The 21,369-nt window shown below is 49.2% G+C and overlaps 1 protein-coding gene across 1 annotated transcript in view; it reads left to right on the top strand.

Annotated features, from left to right (window-relative positions):
- Positions 1-21,369, top strand: part of ncor1 (nuclear receptor corepressor 1) — a 61,169-nt gene that overhangs the window by 23,703 nt on the left and 16,097 nt on the right. The window contains exons 9-24 of the mRNA XM_030155046.1: positions 7,917-8,053; positions 10,597-10,690; positions 12,313-12,763; positions 13,399-13,522; positions 15,264-15,438; positions 15,646-15,809; positions 16,484-16,598; positions 16,832-16,917; positions 17,058-17,202; positions 17,718-17,846; positions 17,926-18,000; positions 18,093-18,343; positions 18,428-18,725; positions 19,721-19,933; positions 20,031-20,234; positions 20,578-20,727. Coding sequence (XP_030010906.1) covers positions 7,917-8,053; positions 10,597-10,690; positions 12,313-12,763; positions 13,399-13,522; positions 15,264-15,438; positions 15,646-15,809; positions 16,484-16,598; positions 16,832-16,917; positions 17,058-17,202; positions 17,718-17,846; positions 17,926-18,000; positions 18,093-18,343; positions 18,428-18,725; positions 19,721-19,933; positions 20,031-20,234; positions 20,578-20,727 — 2,811 coding nt within the window. The remainder of the gene's footprint in view (positions 1-7,916; positions 8,054-10,596; positions 10,691-12,312; positions 12,764-13,398; positions 13,523-15,263; positions 15,439-15,645; positions 15,810-16,483; positions 16,599-16,831; positions 16,918-17,057; positions 17,203-17,717; positions 17,847-17,925; positions 18,001-18,092; positions 18,344-18,427; positions 18,726-19,720; positions 19,934-20,030; positions 20,235-20,577; positions 20,728-21,369) is intronic.

The following is a 21,369-nucleotide window of genomic DNA, read 5'->3' as shown; positions in this document are numbered from 1 at the left end:
TTTGACTCAGATGTCTATCTCCCAGGCCTACACCCATTTATTAAAAGAAATTGAAATTTCGCACTATAGCGCCCCCTACAAATGTATATTTAAAAATGACATCAGTTCGGACATACGAACACCGATTTGGCTCAAATTTGACTCAGACATCTGTCTCCCTGGCCTACACCTTCTTGTCAAAAGAAACTGAAATTTCACACTACAGCGCCCCCTACAAGTTTTTTAAAAAATTTTTTATTAAAATTGCTTCAGTTCGGACATGCGAACACCAATTTGGCTCAAATTTGACTCAGACATCTATCTCTCAGGCCTACACCCAGTTATCGAAAAAATTTGAAATTTGGAGCTGTAGCGCCCCCTACAATTTTACCTTTACGAAAATTACTTCACTTCAGACATACGAACACCAATTTGGCTCAAATTTGAATCAGTTGTCAATATCCCAGGCCTACACCCATTTATCAAAAGAAATTGCCATTTCGCTCACTAGCGCCCCCTACAAATTCACCTTCACGAAAATTGCATCACCTCGGACATATGAACACCGATTTGGCTCAAATTTGACTCAGTGGTACATCTTGCAGGCCTACACCCATTCAATTGAAGAAATTTTATTTTAGCTGCATAGCGCCCCCTACAGATTTACTTATACAAAAATTTCCTTAGTTCGGACATACGAGCAATGATTTCCCTCAAATTTGAATCAGTTGTCAATCTCCCAGGCCTACACCCATTCATCAGAAGAAACTGAAATTTGGTGCTAGAGCGCCACCTGCTGAACGATGTGCATACTTCCACTGGACGTGCCCTTGGCGAGGGCCTTTAGATGCCGCTTGCGGCTTTAATTTTTTCTTTCTTTATTTTGTTTTAATTTATTTTTCTTCTCCTGCTCTTTGAGCTCAAATTTGACCCCCTGAACATTTACGAAAACTCACCAAAGTTTGCCCAAAATTCAGAAGTGCGAGAAATTTAATTTACATATGGGTTTCGTAGATGTTGGTAAAGAAATGTTGCCGCAGCGCCCCCTTGAAAAGTGGAAATGCATTACGCCAATGGGAGCACGTCCAACGTAAAGTTTGTTGTAGAGCCACGAAAATCGGTACACAGATTCATCATGAGGAGACAAACAAAAAATATTATTATGGCCACGCCCCAAAACCAACCCTTAGTCGGCCATATTGGATTGAAATTTCCAAAATGCTGAGTCTGCGTTTTCGCTGACGTCGCATTTTAACTATCTCCTCCTTGGCCGTTTGGCCGAATGAGCTCAAAATCGGTGTACAGTATCTAGAGAAGTGGGGCATCAAAAGTTAGCTGAATTTTTTGGATAGGTGTCACTGTTGTTGTGTGACGACGTCGCAAACTTTGCAAAGTTTCTTCATGAATTTACCATTACAAAAATTGCTTCAGCTCAGACATACGAACACCGATTTGGCTGAAATTTGACTCAGACGTCTATCTCCAAGGCCTACACCCATTTATTAAAAGAAATTGAAATTTCGCACTATAGCGTCCCCTACAAATGTACATTTACAAAAATGAAATCAGTTCAGACATACGAGCACCAATTTGGCTCAAATTTGACTCAGACATCTGTCTCCCAGGCCTACACCTATTTGTCAAAAGAAACTGAAATTTTGCACTACAGCGCCCCCTACAAAAATTTTTCATATTTTTTTAAAAAATTTCTTCAGTTCGGACATACGAACACCGATTTGGCTCAAATTTGACTCAGACGTCTATCTCCCAGGCCTACACCCATTTATCAGAAATATTTGAAATTCGGTGCTATAGCGCCCCATACAATTTTACCTTTACGAAAATTACTTCACGTTAGACATACAAATACCAATTTGGCTCAAATTTGAATCAGTTGTCAATCTCCCAGGCCTACACCCATTCATCAGAAGACATTGAAATTTGGTGCTAGAGTGCCACCTGCTGAACGATGGACATACTTGTACTGGACGTGCCCGTGGCGAGGGCCTTTAGATGCCGCTTGTGGCTTTAATTTCTGTCTTATTTTTCCTTCTCCTGCGCTTTGAGCTCAATTTTGACCCCTTGAACATTTACGAAAACTCACCAAATTTTGCCCAAAATTCAGAAATGCGAGAAATTGAATTTACACATAGGTTTCGTAGATGTCGGTAAAGAAATGTTGCGGCAGCGCCCCCTTGAAAAGTGGAAATTCATTGCGCCAATGGGAGCGCGTCCAACATAAAGTTTGTCGTAGAGCCACGAAAATTGGTACAGAGATTCATCATGGGGAGACAAACAAAAAATATTATTATGGCCACGCCCCAAACCCAACCCTTAGTCAGCCATATTGGATTGAAATTTCCAAATATCTGAGTCAGCGTTTTCGCTAACGTTGTACTTTAACTATCTCCTACTAAGCCGTTTGGCCAAATGAGCTCAAAATCGGTGTACACTATCTAGAGAAGTGGGGCATCAAAAGTTAGCCGAATTTTTTTGAATCGGCGTCACCGTTTTTGTGCGATGAGGTTGCAAACTTTGCAAAGTTTTTTTGAAAATTTACCATCACAAAAATTGCTTCAGCTTAGACATACGAACACCGATTTGGCTGAAATTTGACTCAGACGTCTATCTCCCAGGCCTACACCCATTTATTGAAAGAAATTGAAGTTTCGCACTATAGCGCCCCCTGCAGATGTACATTTACAAAAATAACATCAGTTCGGACATACAAGCACCGATTTGGCTCAAATTTGACTCAGACATCTGTCTCCCAGGCCTACACCTATTTGTCAAAAGAAATTGAAATTTTGCACTACAGCGCCCCCTACAAAAATTTTTAATATTTTTTTATTAAAATTGCATCAGTTCGGATATACGACCACTGATTTGGCTCAAATTTTACTCAGACGTATATCTTCCAGGCCTACACCTTTTTATCAGAAAAGTTTGAAATTTGGTGCCAAAGCGCCCCCTACAATTTTACCTTTACAAAAATTACTTCACGTTAGACATACGAACACCAATTTGGGTCAAATTTGAATCAGTTGTCAATCTCCCAGGCCTACACCCATTCATCAGAAGACATTGAAATTTTGTGCTAGAGCGCCACCTGCTGAATGATGGACATACTTGTACTGGACGTGCCCGTGGAGACGGCCTTTAGATGCCGCTTGCGGCTTTAATTTTTTAATTTTTTTTTAAATTTAATGTTTATATTTCTTTCTCCTGTGCTTTGAGCTCAATTTTGACCCCCTGAACATTTACAAAAACTCACCAAATTTTGCCCAAAATTCAGAAATGTGCAAAATTGAATTTGACATACGAACACCGATTTACCTCAAATTTCAGTCAGTTGTCAATCTCCCAGGCCTACACCCAATCATCGGAAGACATTGAAATTTGGTGCTAGAGCGCCACCTGCTGAATGATGGACATTTTTGTACTGGATGTGCCCGTGGCGAGGGCCTTTAGATGCTGCTTGCGGCTTTAATTTATTTTTGTTTCTCCTGCGCTTTGAGCTCAAACTTGACCCCCTAAACATTTACGAAAACTCACCAAAATTCAGAAATGTGCAAAATTGAATTTACATATAGGTTTCGTAGATGCCAGTAAAGAAATGTTGCTGCAGCGCCCCCTTCAAAAGTGGAAATACGTTATGTCAATGGGACCACGTCCAACGTAAAGTTTGTCGTACAGCCACGAAAATCGGTACACAGATTCATCGTCAGTAGACAAACAAAAAATATTATTATGGCCATGCACCAAAACCAACCAGAAGTCGGCCATATTGGATTGAAATTTCCAAAATGCTGAGGCAGCATTTTTGCTGACGTCATATTTGAACTATCTCCTCCTTGGCCGTTTGGCCAAATGAGCTCAGAATCTTTGTACAGGATCTAGAGAAGTGGGGCATCAAAAGTTAGCCGAATTTTTGTGATCAGTTTCACCGTTTTTGTGCAAGGAGGTCGCAAACTTTGCAAAGTTTTTTCAGAAATTTGCCTTTACAAATCTTGCTTCAGTTCGGTCATACAATCACCGATTTGGCTCAAATTTGAATTAGTTATCAATCTCCCGGGCCTACTGCCATTTATTGGAAGAAATTAAAATTTTGCACTATAGTGCCCCCGACAAAGTTATCTTTACAAAAATTGCTTCAGCTCGGACATTCAAACAACAATTTGGCTGAAATTTGAGTCAGTTGTCTATCTCCCAGGCCTAAACCCATCCATCTGAAAAATGGGAAATTTGGCTCCATAGCGCCCCCTACAATTTTATTTTTACTGTAAGTAGTTCAGTTTGGACATACGATCACCTATTTGGCTCAAATTTGAATCAGTTGCCAATCTCCCAGGCCTACACCCATTTGTCAGAAGACATTGAAAATTCACACAATAGCGCCCCCTACAATTTACCTTTACGAAAATTGCATCAGTTTGGACATACGAATACCAATTGGGCTCAAACTTGACTGAGTTGTACATCTCACAGGCCTACACCCATTCAATGGAAGGAATTGAATTTTGGCTGCATAGTGCCCCCTAAAGACTTACTTATACAAAAATTTCTCTAGTTCATACACATGAACACCTATTTACCTCAAATTTGAGTCAGTTGTCTATCTCCCAGGCCTACTCTCATTCATCAGAAGACATTAAAATTTGGTACTAGAGCACCACCTGCTGAACGATGGACATGCTTTTACTGGACGTGCCCGTGGCGAGGGCCTTTAGATGCCGCTTGCGGCCTTAATTGGCTAACGTTGCTGCTGTCTTCAGTGGGTTCTTCTGTGGGTTCTTCAGTGGGTTCTTCTATGGGTTCTTCAGTGGTTCCTGCTCAGTTCCAGTGGACTGTAGGCTGTAGATAAAGGGATTCAAGTGGATTCATCCAGACTTTCTTAGATGTGTTTCTTTTATCTCACGTTAACCCTAGTTCTGTGGTCTCCTCAGTGGTCTTTTCAATGGTGGTCTCCTCAGTGGTCTTTTCAGTGGTGGTCTCCTCAGTGGTCTTTTCAGTGGTGGTCTCCTCAGTTGTCTTTTCAGTTGTGGTCTTTTCAGTGGTGGTCTTCTTGGTGGTCTTTTCAGTGGTGGTCTTCTTGGTGGTCCAGACCTGTGAACTGGACGTGTTGGTGCAGATTAGAACTCTCCTGGTCATCTGGAACACAGGATCACTGTGAAGCCCTTCCTATCCCAGGCGCTTTATTCAGGCTCGGTTTAACTCTGGAACTGGACATTTTTAATCTGCACCAGGCTGGGAATCAGAACGAGGCAAACGCACCCAAGGGAGAACGGTACCGTTCTGTTTGAGAGTTGGACTGAGTCTGAAGCAGAGGCTGAAGAAACTGCAGAACATGTGTGTTTCAGCAGCTGTTCTGCAGATGTGTGTGTCCCATTTGAAATTTGAGGGTTTATATGTGATGGAACTGTACAGGCACTGCACTGACTACAGCCACAGTGAGGAGGTTCTACTGGGTTCTATTCTACTCTATTCTATTCTATTCTATTCTGTTTTATTCTGTTCCATTCTATTGTTTTATTCTCTTGTGTCCTCACTGAAGCATAAACGAACACATGACTTCCTTCATGGAGTTCAGATGTCCTGGATCAGGGTTCTGAACAAACCAGACTGAACCAGAACCAGACTGAACCAGAACTGGATCATGGTCAGATCAGGTCTGTTCTGATCCAGATCATCTGAACCTTTACATAGACCACTGTGGTTAGCTGTGACTGAAACAAGAATCAGATGAAATCGAATCTGTGTGTGAAACAGACTGAAACTGGGATGAGTCTGCTGTGTGTGTGTGTGTAGCTACCAGGAATTTAAAAGGGGGGGGTCAGAGGGGTCACAGGACTTGGAGACGTGGGGTCTTAATGTCAGAAGTGAATGGAAGAGGTCCAGATCAGCTTCAGTGGGTTAGGGTTAGGGTCAGTGGGTCAAGTTCAGGGTCAGTGGGTCAGGGTTAGGGTCAGTGGGTCAGGGTCAGTGGGTCAGGGTTAGGGTCAGTGGGTCAGGGTCAGTGGGTCAGGGTTAGGTTCAGTGGGTCAAGCTCAGGGTCAGTGGGTCAGGGTTAGGGTCAGGGTCAGTGGGTTAGGGTTAGGTTCAGTGGGTCAGGGTCAGTGGGTCAGAGTTAGGGTCAGGGTCAGTGGGTTAGGGTTAGGTTCAGTGGGTCAGGGTCAGTGGGTCAGAGTTAGGGTCAGGGTCAGTGGGTTAGGGTTAGGTTCAGTGGGTCAGGGTCAGTGGGTCAGGGTTAGGGTCAGTGGGTCAGGGTTAGGGTCAGTGGGTTAGGGTCAGTGGGTCAGGGTTAGGGTCAGTGGGTCAGGGTCAGTGGGTCAGGGTTAGGGTCAGTGGGTCAGGGTTAGGGTCAGTGGGTTAGGGTCAGTGGGTCAGGGTCAGTGGGTCAGGGTTAGGGTCAGTGGGTCAGTGGGTCGGGGTTAGGGTCAGTGGGTCAGGATCAGTGGGTCAGGGTTAGGGTTAGGGTCAGGGTCAGTGGGTCAGGGTCAGTGGGTCAGGGTTAGGGTCAGTGGGTCAGGGTCAGTGGGTCGGGGTCAGGGTCAGTGGGTCAGGGTCAGTGGGTCAGGGTTAGCGTCAGTGGGTCAGGGTCAGTGGGTCAGGGTTAGGGTCAGTGGGTCAGGGTCAGTGGGTCGAGGTCAGGGTCAGTGGGTCAGGGTCAGTGGGTTAGGGTTAGGTTCAGTGGGTCAGGGTCAGTGGGTCAGGGTTAGGGTCAGTGGGTCAGGGTTAGGGTCAGTGGGTTAGGGTCAGTGGGTCAGGGTTAGGGTCAGTGGGTCAGGGTTAGGGTCAGTGGGTTAGGGTCAGTGGGTCAGGGTTAGGGTCAGTGGGTCAGGGTCAGTGGGTCGGGGTTAGGGTCAGTGGGTCAGGGTCAGTGGGTCAGGGTTAGGGTTAGGGTCAGTGGGTTAGGGTCAGTGGGTCAGGGTCAGGGTCAGTGGGTCAGGGTTAGGGTCAGTGGGTCGGGGTTAGGGTCAGTGGGTCAGGGTCAGTGGGTTAGGGTCAGCGGGTCAGGGTTAGGGTCAGTGGGTCAGGGTCAGTGGGTCGGGGTTCGCGTCAGTGGGTCAGGGTCAGTGGGTCAGGGTTAGGGTCAGTGGGTCAGGGTCAGTGGGTCGAGGTCAGGGTCAGTGGGTCAGGGTTAGGGTCAGTGGGTCAGGGTTAGGGTCAGTGGGTCAGGGTTAGGGTCAGTGGGTTAGGGTCAGTGGGTCAGGGTCAGTGGGTCGGGGTTAGGGTCAGTGGGTCAGGGTCAGTGGGTCAGGGTTAGGGTTAGGGTCAGTGGGTTAGGGTCAGTGGGTCAGGGTTAGGGTCAGTGGGTCAGGGTCAGTGGGTCGGGGTTAGGGTCAGTGGGTCAGGGTCAGTGGGTTAGGGTCAGTGGGTCAGGGTTAGGGTCAGTGGGTCAGGGTCAGTGGGTCGGGGTTCGCGTCAGTGGGTCAGGGTCAGTGGGTCAGGGTTAGGGTCAGTGGGTCAGGGTCAGTGGGTCAGGGTTAGGGTCAGTGGGTCAGGGTCAGTGGGTCGGGGTTAGGGTCAGTGGGTCAGGGTCAGTGGGTCGAGGTCAGGGTCAGTGGGTCAGGGTTAGGGTCAGTGGGTCAGGGTTAGGGTCAGTGGGTCGGGGTTAGGGTCAGTGGGTCAGGGTCAGCTTCAGTCCTCCTTCTGAAGCAGGGCGGTCCAACATATGGTGGTCCGTGGACCAGACCCACCAAAGAGTCTGATGTGGTCCATGGATGAAAACTGAATGTATGAAGGATCCTGTTAGTTCAGGTTCTACATTCAGACCAGTGTGGTCTAATGTGGATTAGAACCAGGACCAGAAGAACACAACAAAACTATAAAGAATGACAAACACAAATATTTGTTTTAGTGTGAAATATAAAATTATTACAAAATCTTTGCATTTCTGAACTCACCGCTGCCTTTGTCTGGTTTGTTCTCTTCAGGGCTCGTCGAACATGGGCGCAACTGGACCGCCATCGCCAAAATGGTGGGAACCAAAAGTGAAGCGCAGTGTAAGAACTTCTACTTCAACTACAAGAGACGCCACAACCTGGACAACCTGCTGCAGCAGCACAAGCAGGTAAAGGCCCCACCCACATGCAGCCCTGCCTCCATGCAGCCACGCCTCTGCCCCCTGGGCTCAGGCTGTCGCTCAGCTCTAAGGATGTGGATACACACTAAATCCATACCCGAAGCCCTTTGCCCATACCTGAAGCCCCCTGCCCATACCTGTAGCCCCTTGCCCATCCACTGAAGCCCCCTGCCCATACCTGAAGCCCCCTGCCCATACTTGAAGCCCCCTGCCCATACCTGAAGCCCCCTGCCCATACCTGAAGCCCCCTGCCCATACTTGAAGCCCCCTGCCCTACCCGAAGCCCCCTGCCCATACCCGAAGCCCCCTGCCCATACCTGAAGCCCCCTGCCCTACCTTAAGCCCCCTGCCCATACCTGAAGCCCCCTGCCCTACCTGAAACCCCCTGCCCATAACTGAAGCCCCCTGCCCATACCTGAAACCCCCTGCCCATACCATACCATACAGCAGTAGTCCCCAGCCCCTGGTCCCCGGATCGGTACTGGTCCGAGGATCATTTGGTACCGGGCCTCAGAAAAAAAATTGTAGTTAATATTAAAGCATTTTTATCCATTAGTCTTGCAGAGATTTTATTTTGAAAAGCAACCATTTCCTCCCTCGCCTCACAACTGCTAGACTCTGATGTGCCATTTCATGAATCAGTAGAAACACAAGCTAAAGAAATTAGCCAAAAAGTAAATTCACTGGAAACTGTCTCGGGAAGAAACGAGGAAACGATGGGTCTGCAGAAGGGTCACAGACTGAAGGGTCACAGACTGAAGGGTCACAGACTGCAGAAGGGTCACAGACTGAAGGGTCACAGACTGCAGAAGGGTCACAGACTGCAGAAGGGTCACAGACTGTAGAAGGGTCACAGACTGAAGGGTCACAGACTGAAGGGTCACAGACTGTAGAAGGGTCACAGACTGAAGGGTCACAGACTGTAGAAGGGTCACAGACTGAAGGGTCACAGACTGCAGAAGGGTCACAGACTGAAGGGTCACAGACTGAAGGGTCATAGACTGTAGAAGGGTCACAGACTGAAGGGTCACAGACTGTAGAAGGGTCACAGACTGAAGGGTCACAGACTGTAGAAGGGTCACAGACTGAAGGGTCATAGACTGTAGAAGGGTCACAGACTGAAGGGTCATAGACTGTAGAAGGGTCACAGACTGAAGGGTCACAGACTGCAGGGTCACAAACTGAAGGGTCACAGACTGCAGGGTCACAAACTGAAGGGTCACAGACTGAAGGGTCACAGACTGCAGAAGGGTCACAGACTGAAGGGTCACAGACTGCAGAAGGGTCACAGACTGCAGAAGGGTCACAGACTGCAGAAGGGTCACAGACTGAAGGGTCACAGACTGAAGGGTCACAGACTGTAGAAGGGTCACAGACTGAAGGGTCACAGACTGTAGAAGGGTCACAGACTGAAGGGTCACAGACTGCAGAAGGGTCACAGACTGAAGGGTCACAGACTGTAGAAGGGTCACAGACTGAAGGGTCACAGACTGCAGAAGGGTCACAGACTGAAGGGTCACAGACTGAAGGGTCATAGACTGTAGAAGGGTCACAGACTGAAGGGTCACAGACTGTAGAAGGGTCACAGACTGAAGGGTCACAGACTGTAGAAGGGTCACAGACTGAAGGGTCATAGACTGTAGAAGGGTCACAGACTGAAGGGTCACAGACTGTAGAAGGGTCACAGACTGAAGGGTCACAGACTGTAGAAGGGTCACAGACTGAAGGGTCATAGACTGTAGAAGGGTCACAGACTGAAGGGTCACAGACTGCAGGGTCACAAACTGAAGGGTCACAGACTGCAGGGTCACAAACTGAAGGGTCACAGACTGCAGGGTCACAGACTGCAGGGTCACAGACTGGCTCAGTTCCAGGTTCCTCAGGTCCTACAGTGACACCCCAGCTCCTCCAGACTGCTCCTGCACATCCGTCCATGTTTGAGTCCAGTTCAAACCTGTGTTGGTTCTGGACTCCAGTCAAACAGAATCTGCAGATATCTCCACTAAAGCCCTGAAAGTCCTTCTGTTTCCATCCTCATATCTTTGTGTGTCTGGGTTTTCTGTGATGATGAATTACCAGTAGCAGACTGGATCATCAGCCCCAGATGGGACCGTCTAGTTCCAGTTAAACCAGTCCAGGGTTCCACTGGTTCTGCATTAGGGTGGGTTAATATTCTGCTGTAGAATCAGTGGAACTGTCTGATCCACAGTGGAAGTGTTTCAGATCACATGCTCTGAACTGACAGAGGGTTTTGTTATTGGAACCCCCGCACCTCTACCCGGTCCGCAGAAAATTTTCATGCATGAAACTGGTCCGTAGTACAAAAAAGGTTGGGGAGCACTGCCATACAGTAATGATCCAGTGGAGCCCCCTGCCCATAACCCCTAACCTATGCAGACACTCTGTGCATGTAGTCCACATATGGACACTGAAGGTACCGGTGCAGTCTGTCTGGGACCAGCGGGTCACATGGGTCCGTCTGTCCGTCCGCACTCTACTCTGGTGGTCACTGTGCTCTGTCTGTTTCCCAGGATTCCCGGCGGGCCCGTGCTGATAGGCCTGAAGGTGAAGGTCTGGCCACAGCATCACCTGATGATGATGAAGACAACGCAGATGACAGCGAAGGTCAGGACGAACACACACACACACACACACACACAGAATGTGTACTGCTTCAGTGTCCTCGGCAGGACAGAAACCATTAGCATTAGCTTTAACACACACACACACACACACACACACACACTGAATGAACTGGTTCAGTGTCTTTAGCAGGACAGAAACCATTAGCATTAGCACATGCTCACGTTCCCTTGGTCTGACCCCGCAGTAGGTTCGGTTCTAGGTCAAATGTTAAATGTGTCAGTGCGTATTTTGTTCTCTTTTGGTAGAAGGGTGTTCGTGTAGGAGTTGAACACTGTTTATTATGGGATGGATTTAGTGGATGGATCAGAATTTAAACAATCAGACACAAATGAACAACTGTTGAATTCAGACCAAAAACAGACAGTATGGACATAAACCAACACACCATCAAATCTATGAACACATGAAGTGACCAGGCCTGTGGTCATGTGATTTCAGAGTCAGCTGATTCAGGTGTCAGATTTATCACATTTAAAGACACTGGAGCTCAGTGTCATTAAACGAAGCCTTTTTTATTTCAGCTGTTCCATGTGCACTTCTACTGGAGTTCAGTTTTATTATGAAGCAAGTGTTTGGCTCCTCCCACTGTGGCGTTCCTAATGTTGTTGTTGACTGTAACCCAGTGGGCTTTAGTGCTGATCCGGTGCAGACCTGATCCAGTGCAGACCTGATCCAGTGCAGACCTGATCCTAAACGTCCTCTGAGTTCAAAGGGACGTCTGCCATGACTGTGGATTATTTAATGAGAGGGGCAAAAAAGGATCAAATGGAAAAAAGCAGCGAGCGGAGGACCAGATAAGAGCCATGAAGTACCAGTGACGAGCAGGGCGCCTGTTTCATAAGCGCTGTGGGCTTTGAAGACTCCAGAAGGCTGCTCTGTGAACAGATCCACTCGTCTGAACCCCCCCCATGGAGGATGGAAACACTGTTCCTCCTGCCCCGTTCCTCCTGTTCATGTTGGATTAGATGTGTCAGTGTTTGGTACAAAAACAATTTGATGTGACTCCACTTCCTCAAATAGCGGTGGAGGGAGGGGAGGGAGAGGATTGTGGGGATGGAGGGGACGGTGGAGAGGGAGGGGACAGAGGGGAGGGAGGGGACAGAGGGAGGGAGGGAGGGGACGGTGGCGGGTCACAGGGTTCTTCTGCGTTTGTTTGTCTTTGTCTCAGCGCCGTTGAAGCCGTCGTCCTCATCGCGTCAGTGGCTGAAGTTTCCCCGTCGACGTTCACATCTCTGATTTTGGTTTGATCCATTTAATGCATCGGATCCACCATCTGGACCAGCATCGCCATGGCAACAGCTGCAGCGGTAGACAATATACCAGCGAGCAGACGCAGGCAGAGACAAACTGAACCCACATGAACCAGAACCAGGCCTAGATTAGACCCACATGAACCAGAACCAGAACCAGGCCTAGATTAGACCCACATGAACCAGAACCAGAACCAGGCCTAGATTAGACCCACATGAACCAGAACCGAGCCTAGGGTTAGACCCGGGTTTCAGTCAGTGACCGGACCTGGAGCGGCGCTCTGGTACAGGTAACCATGGTAACAGGGTTTGGGTTGACATGTGTTGGTTCTTCTTGTGACACTCCACCAGGTGGCGACAACAGCTCAGATACAGAGAGCGCCCCATCCCCCTCTCAGGCCGACGCCCCCAAGTCAGGTGACTGTAAAAGAGCGGACGGCGCTGCCACGGGGGACGCTGTGTCCTTGGACCAGGACAAAGGTCTGGCCAGCGCCAACGGGAAGGCCTCGGAGGCGTCCTACGGCCAACTCTGTGTCAAGGAGGAGAAGAGCCCTGAGAGCGAGAGCGCGTCCCAGGAGGACAAAGTGCGGGCGGCGTCCTACAGCGTCCACCCCAAAACGGAGCCGCAGGACGTGGACGTGAAGGCCGCGGACATCCAGGTGAAGGTGGAGCCGGAGGTCAAGGACAGAGGAGACAAAGGGGACGGAGGAGACAGGCAGAGGGAGCTGCACTCAGAGGACGACGACTCCAGTGCCACCTGCAGCGCCGACGAGGACGTGGAGGCGGAGCCTGACAGGCAGAGGTGGGCCTTAGGTTTATCAGTGGGGGGGGGTTAATACTGCCTTCAGGTGCTGTTTGTAACATGAGTCCATATGTTGTCTTCAAGTGTTGTAGTAAACACAAACACACTAGAATAGAATACAATAGAAAACATTTGTCTAATGTCTTCAAAAATATAATTTAGGTCTAATTTTATGCTGAAAGGTCTTCTATGGAAGTAAATCTGTCTCATCAGATTTCGAATAATAAAAGCCACTGAATTTCTAGCACTGATTGTATTTGCACTGAAATTAGTTATCTGAATTTTTTCCGGTGTCACATGACCAACCTAACATAACTTGATTGGCTGGCTGTCGGTTCGACTTGAAATAGAATCATTGCTTAATCCTTGGTGTCCTGGATGTGTGATCGGAATTTTTTGCTTCTGAATTTTTTATTCTAAATTTATGAACATAGTAAAATTGAGAGACAAAAAATTCAGATACTTAACTTCAGTGCAAAAAAATTCAGTGGTAGAAATTCAGTGGCTTTGATGATTAAAAATCTGATGAGACAGATTTACTTTCATAGTCTTCACAGCTCCTGAGTGGCCACAAACCTGGTTTAAACCTGGTTTAAACCTGTGTTAAACCTGGTTTCTTCTCTTCTAACCTTCAGGATCTACTCCATGGAGAAGCCGTCTCTGCTCAGTCCTCCGTCCTCCGTCCTGGTTTCTTCACCCAAACAAACTCAGCTGAACATCCAGCAGCTGCACCAGCGGGCGGCCACCATCCCCCCCATGGTGAGTGTCCACACACACTATATTTCCAACAGTATTCCCTCTCCTGCTTTGACTCCCATATGAATTTCAGTGCCATCCCATTCCTAGTCTATGGGTTCAGTATGACGTGGCTCCACCCTTTGCAGCTCTAACAGCTTCAACTCTTCTGGGAAGGCTGTCCACAAGGTTTAGGAGTGTGTTCATGGGAATTTGGGACCATTCTTCCAGAAGCGCATTTGTGAGGTCCCACACTGATGTTGGACAGAAGGCCTGGCTCTCAGTCTGCGCTCTAATTCATCCAAAGGTGTTCTATGGGGTTGAGGTCAGGACTGTGTGCAGGCCAGTCCAGTTCATCCACACCAGACTCTGTCCTCCATGTCCAAATGGACCTTGCTTTGTGCACTGGTGCACAGTCATGTTGGAAGAGGAAGGGGCCGGCTCCAAACTGTTCCCACAAAGTTGGGATCCCCAACAACATTCCCAGTTCCTTTCACTGGAACTAAGGGGCCCAGCCCAGCTCCTGAAAAACAACCCCACACCATAATCCCCCCTCCACCAAACTTTACACTAGGCACAATGCGCTCCCACAAGTATCGTTCTCCTGGAGACCGCCAAAGCCAGACCCGTCCATCAGATCGCCAGATGGAGAAGTGTGATTGGTCAGTCCAGAGAAGGCTCCTCCCCTGCTCTACAGTCCAGTGGCGGTGTGCTTTACACCACTGCATCCACCGCTTTGCATTGCACTTGCTGATGTATGGCTCGGATGCGGCCGCTCGGCCACGGAAACCCATTCCATGAAGCTCTGTGCGCACTGTTCTGGAGCTAATCTGAAGGACACATGAAGTTTGGAGGTCTGTACCATTGACTCTGCAGACAGTCGTCCACCTCTTCGCACTCTGCGCCTCAGCATCCGCTGACCCCGCTCAGTCAGTTTCCGTGGCCTACCACTGCGTGGCTGAGTTGCCGTCGTTCCCAAACACTTCCACTTTCTTATAATCCAGCTGACAGCTGACTGTGGAATATTTAGGAGCCAGGAAATGTCACCACTGGATTTGTTTCACAGGTGGCATCCTATCACAGTTCCACGCTGGAATTCACTGAGCTCCTGAGAGAGACCCATTCTGTCCCAAATGTTTGTAAAAGCAGTCTGCATGCCTAGGGCTGGATTTAATACACCTGTGGACATGGAAGGGACTGGAACAGCTGAGTCTGAGGATTGGGATGGGGGAGACATGACTTTTGGTAATATAGTGTACGTACGTCCACCTCTGATTAGACACACAGGACAGGTTCTAAACGTCCCACAGTTCTCCACTGTGATCAGATGCTGCAGATGTTTGGTCTGTGTTCCGGTTCCTTTCTTCATGTCTGCTTCTTCTTGGTTCTTCTTCTTCTTGGTTCTTCTGCTTCTTCTTCTTGGTTCTTCTGCTTCTTCTTCTACTTCTTGGTTCTTCTTCTGCTTCTTCTTGGTTCTTCTGCTTCTTCTTCTTCTTGGTTTTTCTGCTTCTTGGTTCTTCTTCTTCTTGGTTCTTCTTCCGCTTCTTCTTGGTTCTTCTTTTTCTTGGTTCTTCTGTTTCTTCTTCTTCTGCTTCTTCTTCTTGGTTCTTCTTCTGCTTCTTCTTCTGCTTCTTCTTCTTCTTGGGTCTTCTTGGTTCTTCTTCTGCTTCTTCTTCTGCTGCTGCTTCTTCTTCTTTTTCTTCTTCTTCTCCTTCTTCTTCTTCTGCTTCTTCTTCTGTTTCTTCTTCTGCTTCTTCTGGTGCAGGTGTCCGGTCCGTTCGGCCCTGGCTCCGTCTCCATCAGTGGCTTTGCCATGCTGCAGCACCAGATTAAGGCGGTGCACGAGTCTGCGCATCAGGAGGACAAACAGCGGCAGGACCAGGACCTGGAGCGGAGACCCCCCTTCAACACTCGCAGCCCCACCATCCTGGACCGGGACGGTAGGAACATGCCCCCCCCCAAGTCAGACCCCCCTATCCTGGACCCAGACGGTAGGGACCCCCCCAGTCAGACCCCCCTATCCTGGACCCAGACGGTAGGGACCCCCCAAGTCAGACCTCCCAATACTGGACCGAGATATTGAACCTATATATTATGATTATGTATTGAACCTGGATATGTAACCTGTGATTTCCGTCTGTCCTCAGTCCTCCACCCGCCCAACCAGCTGGTCCAGAACATGGCCGACGGGGTCCGGGTGACCTTCAGCAGACCCAGTCGCCCCCCCAACATTCCCTCTCCTCCTCCACTCATTCCAACCACCAAACCCACGGACAAGCCCTCCTTCATCCAAGGGGGGTCCATTTCCCAGGTACCAGAACCAGAACCACAACAAGGTGGACTCTGTGACCAACCTCAGATCACCTATTCTAAACGAGTCTAGTCTAATCCAGTCCAGTCTAGTCTAGTCTAATCCAGTCCAGTCTAGTCTAGTCTAATCCAGTCCAGTCTATCTTTATCCAGTCCAGTCTAGTCTTGTCTAGTCTAGTCTAGTCTAGTCTAGTCTAATCCAGTCCAGTCCAGTCTAGTCTATTCTAGTCTAGTCTAATCTAGTCCAGTCTAGTCTTATCCAGTCCAGTCTAGGCTTATCCAGTCCAGTCCAGTCTAGTCTAATCCAGTCCAGTCTAATCTAATCCAGTCCAGTCTAGTCTAATCCCGTCCAGTCTAGTCTAATCCAGTCCAGTCCAGTCTAGTCTATTCTAGTCTAGTCTAATCTAGTCCAGTCTAGTCTTATCCAGTCCAGTCTATTAATCCAGTCCAGTCTCATCTAGTCTAGACTAATCCAGTCCAGTCTAGTCTAATCCAGTCCAGCCTAGTCTAGTTCAACCCAGTCCAGTCCAGTCTGGTCTAATCCAGTCCAGTCCAGTCCAGTCTTGTAGTTGTCTTCTGCTCTAATCCCTCCCTCCCTCCTTTCGTCGGTCTTCGTCCTCAGTTCTTTCATCAGTGACTGTTGGTGACCTGTTGTGGGTTCTTGGTCTTTCACAGGGGACCCCCGGTACGTACCTGCCGTCCCACGCCGTCTACGGCCCCGAGGGGACCAAGAGTTCTGCCGGGTCCATTTCACTGGGTCTGCCCAGACAGCAGGACCCCAACAAACCTGGTAACACAACGCACCTGACCTCTGACCCCTGGGTTTGACCTCTGACCCCTGGGTTTGTAGTTTAATCTGACCCCAGGGTTTGACCTCTGACCCCAGGGTTTGACCTCTGACCCCTGGGTTTGTAGTTTCATCTGACCCCAGAGTTTGACCTCTGACTCCTGGGTTTGTAGTTTGACCTCTGACCCCTGTGTTCGACCTCTGACCCCTGTGTTTGTGTGCTTTCTGTTGTGCAGGGGCTGCAGTTCCATCCCTTCAGGACACTCGGGGGAACCCTGCGAAGGTGGGCGAGGGTCTGCCATACAGAGGATCCATCACTCATGTAAACAGTTTGTATTGCTCATCAGTCACATCTGATCTGCAGTAGAATGGAAGCGCACACAAACATCAGCTGTCAGTGCACGGTTCACTTGGCTTTATTGTCATGTTTGTGTTTTGCCCCCCCCCCCCCCCCCCCCCCAGGGCACCCCTGCCCTCCCCCAGTCCAGCATTGCCGCCGACCTGTTGAAGGGAACCATTGCCAAACTGGCCACGGAGGATCTGAGTGGACCGGACAAGGCCAGGATCATCTATGAAGGAAAGAGTGGACACATCCTGTCCTACGACGGTATGACAGCGCCCCTACTGTCCACAGGTGGAACTGTTGTACCACAGCGGCTGATCAGACCAATATTTGTTCAGATTTTAGTCATTTTGAATATGATAGTCTTAGAATCACATTACTATGTCCAGAACACTTTGGACATAGTCTGTTGGACAAATGCAACTACAAAAATGACCACATCTAGAACTCAAGGATCCAAACAGGTCAACGCACTAGTTATCTTTTATTTTATCTTCAGCTCGGTGCGAATGTGCCTGAAGAACAACACGTGGCTTCCATTTTTTTTGGGATAAAACTCTGGGCCTGATTTACTCAGATCGCACAGAACGGGTATAAATTTACTTGCTCACGCTAAAAAATGCATGTGTTATTGATTTGTGTGTCACAGGTGATAACAAAATGACCCTTCAAAGTGTTTGAAGTGGACTTTAAATGTGTGTGAACGCTGCGTGTGGACGATAAATGAAGTTGTTTTCATCCGATATTTACACTAAACTTGGATCCGTTTGTCTCCAAAGCCATTAAAAACCCACGAGAAAACACCCGAAGCCCCAGAACCGGCCACGAGCTGAAGCGGACCTTCGACATGATGGAGGGGGCGCCCATGGGCCGGGGCCACCCGGGCCGGGAGGGGGCACTGTTTGAGGGTAAGTCCGTTGGATTCAGCAGTTGAATGTTCTAACGCTGCTATTGGACGACCCGTCTGTGACGTCATCTGCTTCACAGGTCTGATCAGCAGAGCCAGAGAAGGTCTCCATGGCGACAAGGAACGACCATTAATCACCGGATCCATCATGCAGGGTACATCACTGAAAACTACCCATAATTTCCCCGTGGCGTCACACTGGGAACTGTTCAGTAGTAAGATCAAACCGACCCTTTAAATATTTCAGGGACTCCGAGAACCTCAGCTGAGGCCTACGAAGACACCCTTAAATACGGGAAGCAGATCAAGCGTGAGAGCCCACCCATCCGCTCGCTGGAGGGCGGCATCGTCAAAGGGAAGCCCTACGACGGCGTCAACACCATCAAAGAGATGGGACGCTCCATCCACGAAATCCCCCGCCAGGACCAGTCGGCCCAGGACTGCTGCAAGACGCCGGAGCTGCCGGAGCGCCGGGGGATGGAAGGACCCATGTCTCAGGTAAACGTCCGATCGGAACCCACCCACAGCTAGTGAACATGGTCTACGGGGCAGACTCTAATGCTGACCCTCCGTTTGTCCCAGATTCACCCCAACATTAAACACAACGTCAAGTCCCTGATCACCAGCCCGTCCAAGCTGCCCCACGCCATGCCCCAGCTGGAGGCCATGGAGCGGGCCAAGTACGAGGATGGTGCCAAAGCGGTGCGCCACACCTCTGTGGTCAATTCCACCGCCTCCGTCCTGCGTTCCACCCACCAGGAGGCCAAGGCCCAGCTCAGCCCAGGCATGTATGAGGACACCAACGCCCGCAGGACGCCCGTCAACTACAGCACCAACCCAGTGTCCAGGGGCTCCCCCATGTTAGGACGAGCTGCAGAAGGTACCCGCAGAACCTGGACCAACACAGACCTGGACCGACTAGAACCTGGACCAACACAGACCTAGACCAATAATATACACCTGGACTGACCAGAACCTGGACCAACCAGAAACTGGACCAACACACACTGATATTTCAGCTTTATTGTTGTTCTGAAGCTTGATTTTCAACATACATGTCCTGTTTGTGTAAATGTTGGTGTTTGTGTCTCCTGGAGGTTCTAATGCCACGTTTCCACTATGTGGTATCAACTCGACTCGGCCCGTCCTTTTTGCATTTCCATTATGAAAAAGGACCTGGAATCTGGTACTTGGTACTAGTTTTTTGGTATCACCTCCACTGAGGTTCCAGGACTGGGGACCAGATACTAAAAGGTGACATGTAAACACTTCAGACCACTGATTGGTCAGAGTCGTCTGTGTGACCCGCCCTTTTACAAAAACAGATGCAGAAGTTGACAGTAAATCTGTCAGTAGGTGAATCCACATGATGACAGTCTGTAAAACCACACCATGGTTTGTCCAGGAGGTTCAGACGGAAAAATTCAGCATGAGTTTGACGAAACAACACGCAACGAGTGAGTTTATCAGCAAATCTGAGCAGACAACACAGAAGTAACGCATCGCATCATTGTGATGTCCAGGTACTGTAAAGTGGGTAGTATCCTGGAATGGAAACAGTCTGGAATAGGACCTGGTACCAGAGCCGAGTCGAGTCGAGCCAGTTCCACATAGTGGAAACACGGCATAAGTCTGTTTGTGTCTCCTGGAGGTTCTAATTCTGTTTGTGTCTCCTGGAGGTTCTAAGTCTGTTTGTGTCTCCTGGAGGTTCTAAGTCTGTTTGTGTCTCCTGGAGGTTCTAATTCTGTTTGTGTCTCCTGGAGGTTCTAATTCTGTTTGTGTCTCCTGGAGGTTCTAAGTCTGTTTGTGTCTCCTGGAGGTTCTAAGTCTGTTTGTGTCTCCTGGAGGTTCTAAGTCTGTTTGTGTCTCCTGAAGGTTCTAAGTCGGTTCAACATGAAAGGAAGAGTTCAATGACACCCACTCAGAGGGACTGTATCCCAGCCAAGTCTCCAGTGTTGGGGGGCGACCCCGTGGCGTCCCACAGCCCCTTTGACCCCCACCACCGGCCCGTGGTTCCTGGGGAGGTGTACCGAGGCCACCTGCCCCCCCACCTGGACCCCCTGACCTTCCACCGGGTCCTGGATCCGGGTAGGCACTCGTTCACAGTCATAGATCGTCGTCACGCTTGGGTGTCTCCTTCTCTTCTGCTCATCCTTGTTTGTTTTTCCGTGTCTTTTCCATCCAGCGGCGTTCATGTTTCCCCGCCAACCGTCGCCCACCGGTTACCACAACACCTACCAGCTGTACACCATGGAGAACACGCGGCAGACCATCCTCAATGACTACATCACCTCCCAGCAGATGCAGGTCATCCCTCGGCCCGATGTGGCCCGAGGCTTGTCGCCACGGGAACAGCCGGTCGCCATCCCGTTCCCGGCGGGAGCTCGAGGTATGGCCAACCCTCCCGTGCCTGCGCCGCCTGCAGGGGGGCGGGGCTGTAGTGTGCTTGTGAAGTAGTGGCTACCTTTTCCAGACGCCCAGAAGCAAATGACCTAGACAAATTCTCTGATTTGCTCTCTATTATGACGGCTGCATCTGATTGGCTCCTGCTCGGTCCAGACCGTGCTTTGCTAGTGGTCGCCTCTTAAAGTTGACCACTCCTCCACTGTTGTTGCAGCCCTGTTGCTTGTGTAACTGACTGACGGTGATGGGTTCCAGCTGAGTGTATACGCTGTTCACACATTTGGCTTGTTGTTGTTTGACCGCTGGCCCTTTGCTTCTGTCTGTAAAAGGGATTATTGATCTAGCCCAGATGCCTCCAACTCTCCTGTTGCCTCACCCTGGGGGAACAGGTACTCCCACTTTGGAACGCGTCGCCTACCTCCCTGGAGCTCAGCCCCCTTTCCCTCCTAGGGCTTTCAACCCATCCTCCATTCCGCCAGGTGAGGACCCTTCCTCCCCCGTTCTAACCCGTCTTCCCTCCCCTCCATGTTCTTCGCTGGTCTTTAAAGGTGCCGAAGACTTTCGTGACCAATTTTTCATCGGATCTGTCAAACCTCCATCATATCCTCAGTATCATTTGTCTGTTAGTCTGTCTGTCATTACTCAGCTGAATCTCTTGCATTACGGTGAACAGTTTCTTATGCCACGTTTCCACTACATGGAACCGACTCGACTCGACTGGTCTGGTACCAGGTCCTATTCCAGACCGTTTCCATTACAGGATACTACTGACTTAAGAGTACCTGGATGTCATAGCCATGCAGTGCATTACTTCTGTGTCGTCTGCTCAGAGTCGCTGATAAACTCGCTCATTATGTGTTGTCTCATCAAACTCATGCTGAATTTTTACGTCGGCCACCAAAGACTGAACCTCCGACCATGTTGTAGTTTTTCAGACTGTCATCGTGTGGATTAATCTACTGCTACATTTATTGTAAACTTCTGCATCTGTTTTTTGTAAAAGGGCGGGTCACAGAGATGACTCTGACCAATCAGTGGTCTGCAGTGTTTACACGTCACCTTTTAGTATCTGTTCCCCAGTCTTGGAACCTCAGCGGAGGTGATACCAAAAAACTAGTACC

Source organism: Sphaeramia orbicularis, chromosome 14 (genome assembly GCF_902148855.1).
Source record: "Sphaeramia orbicularis chromosome 14, fSphaOr1.1, whole genome shotgun sequence".
In the NCBI taxonomy this organism is placed as follows: domain Eukaryota; kingdom Metazoa; phylum Chordata; class Actinopteri; order Kurtiformes; family Apogonidae; genus Sphaeramia; species Sphaeramia orbicularis.
This window is presented reverse-complemented; position numbering and strand designations above follow the sequence as displayed.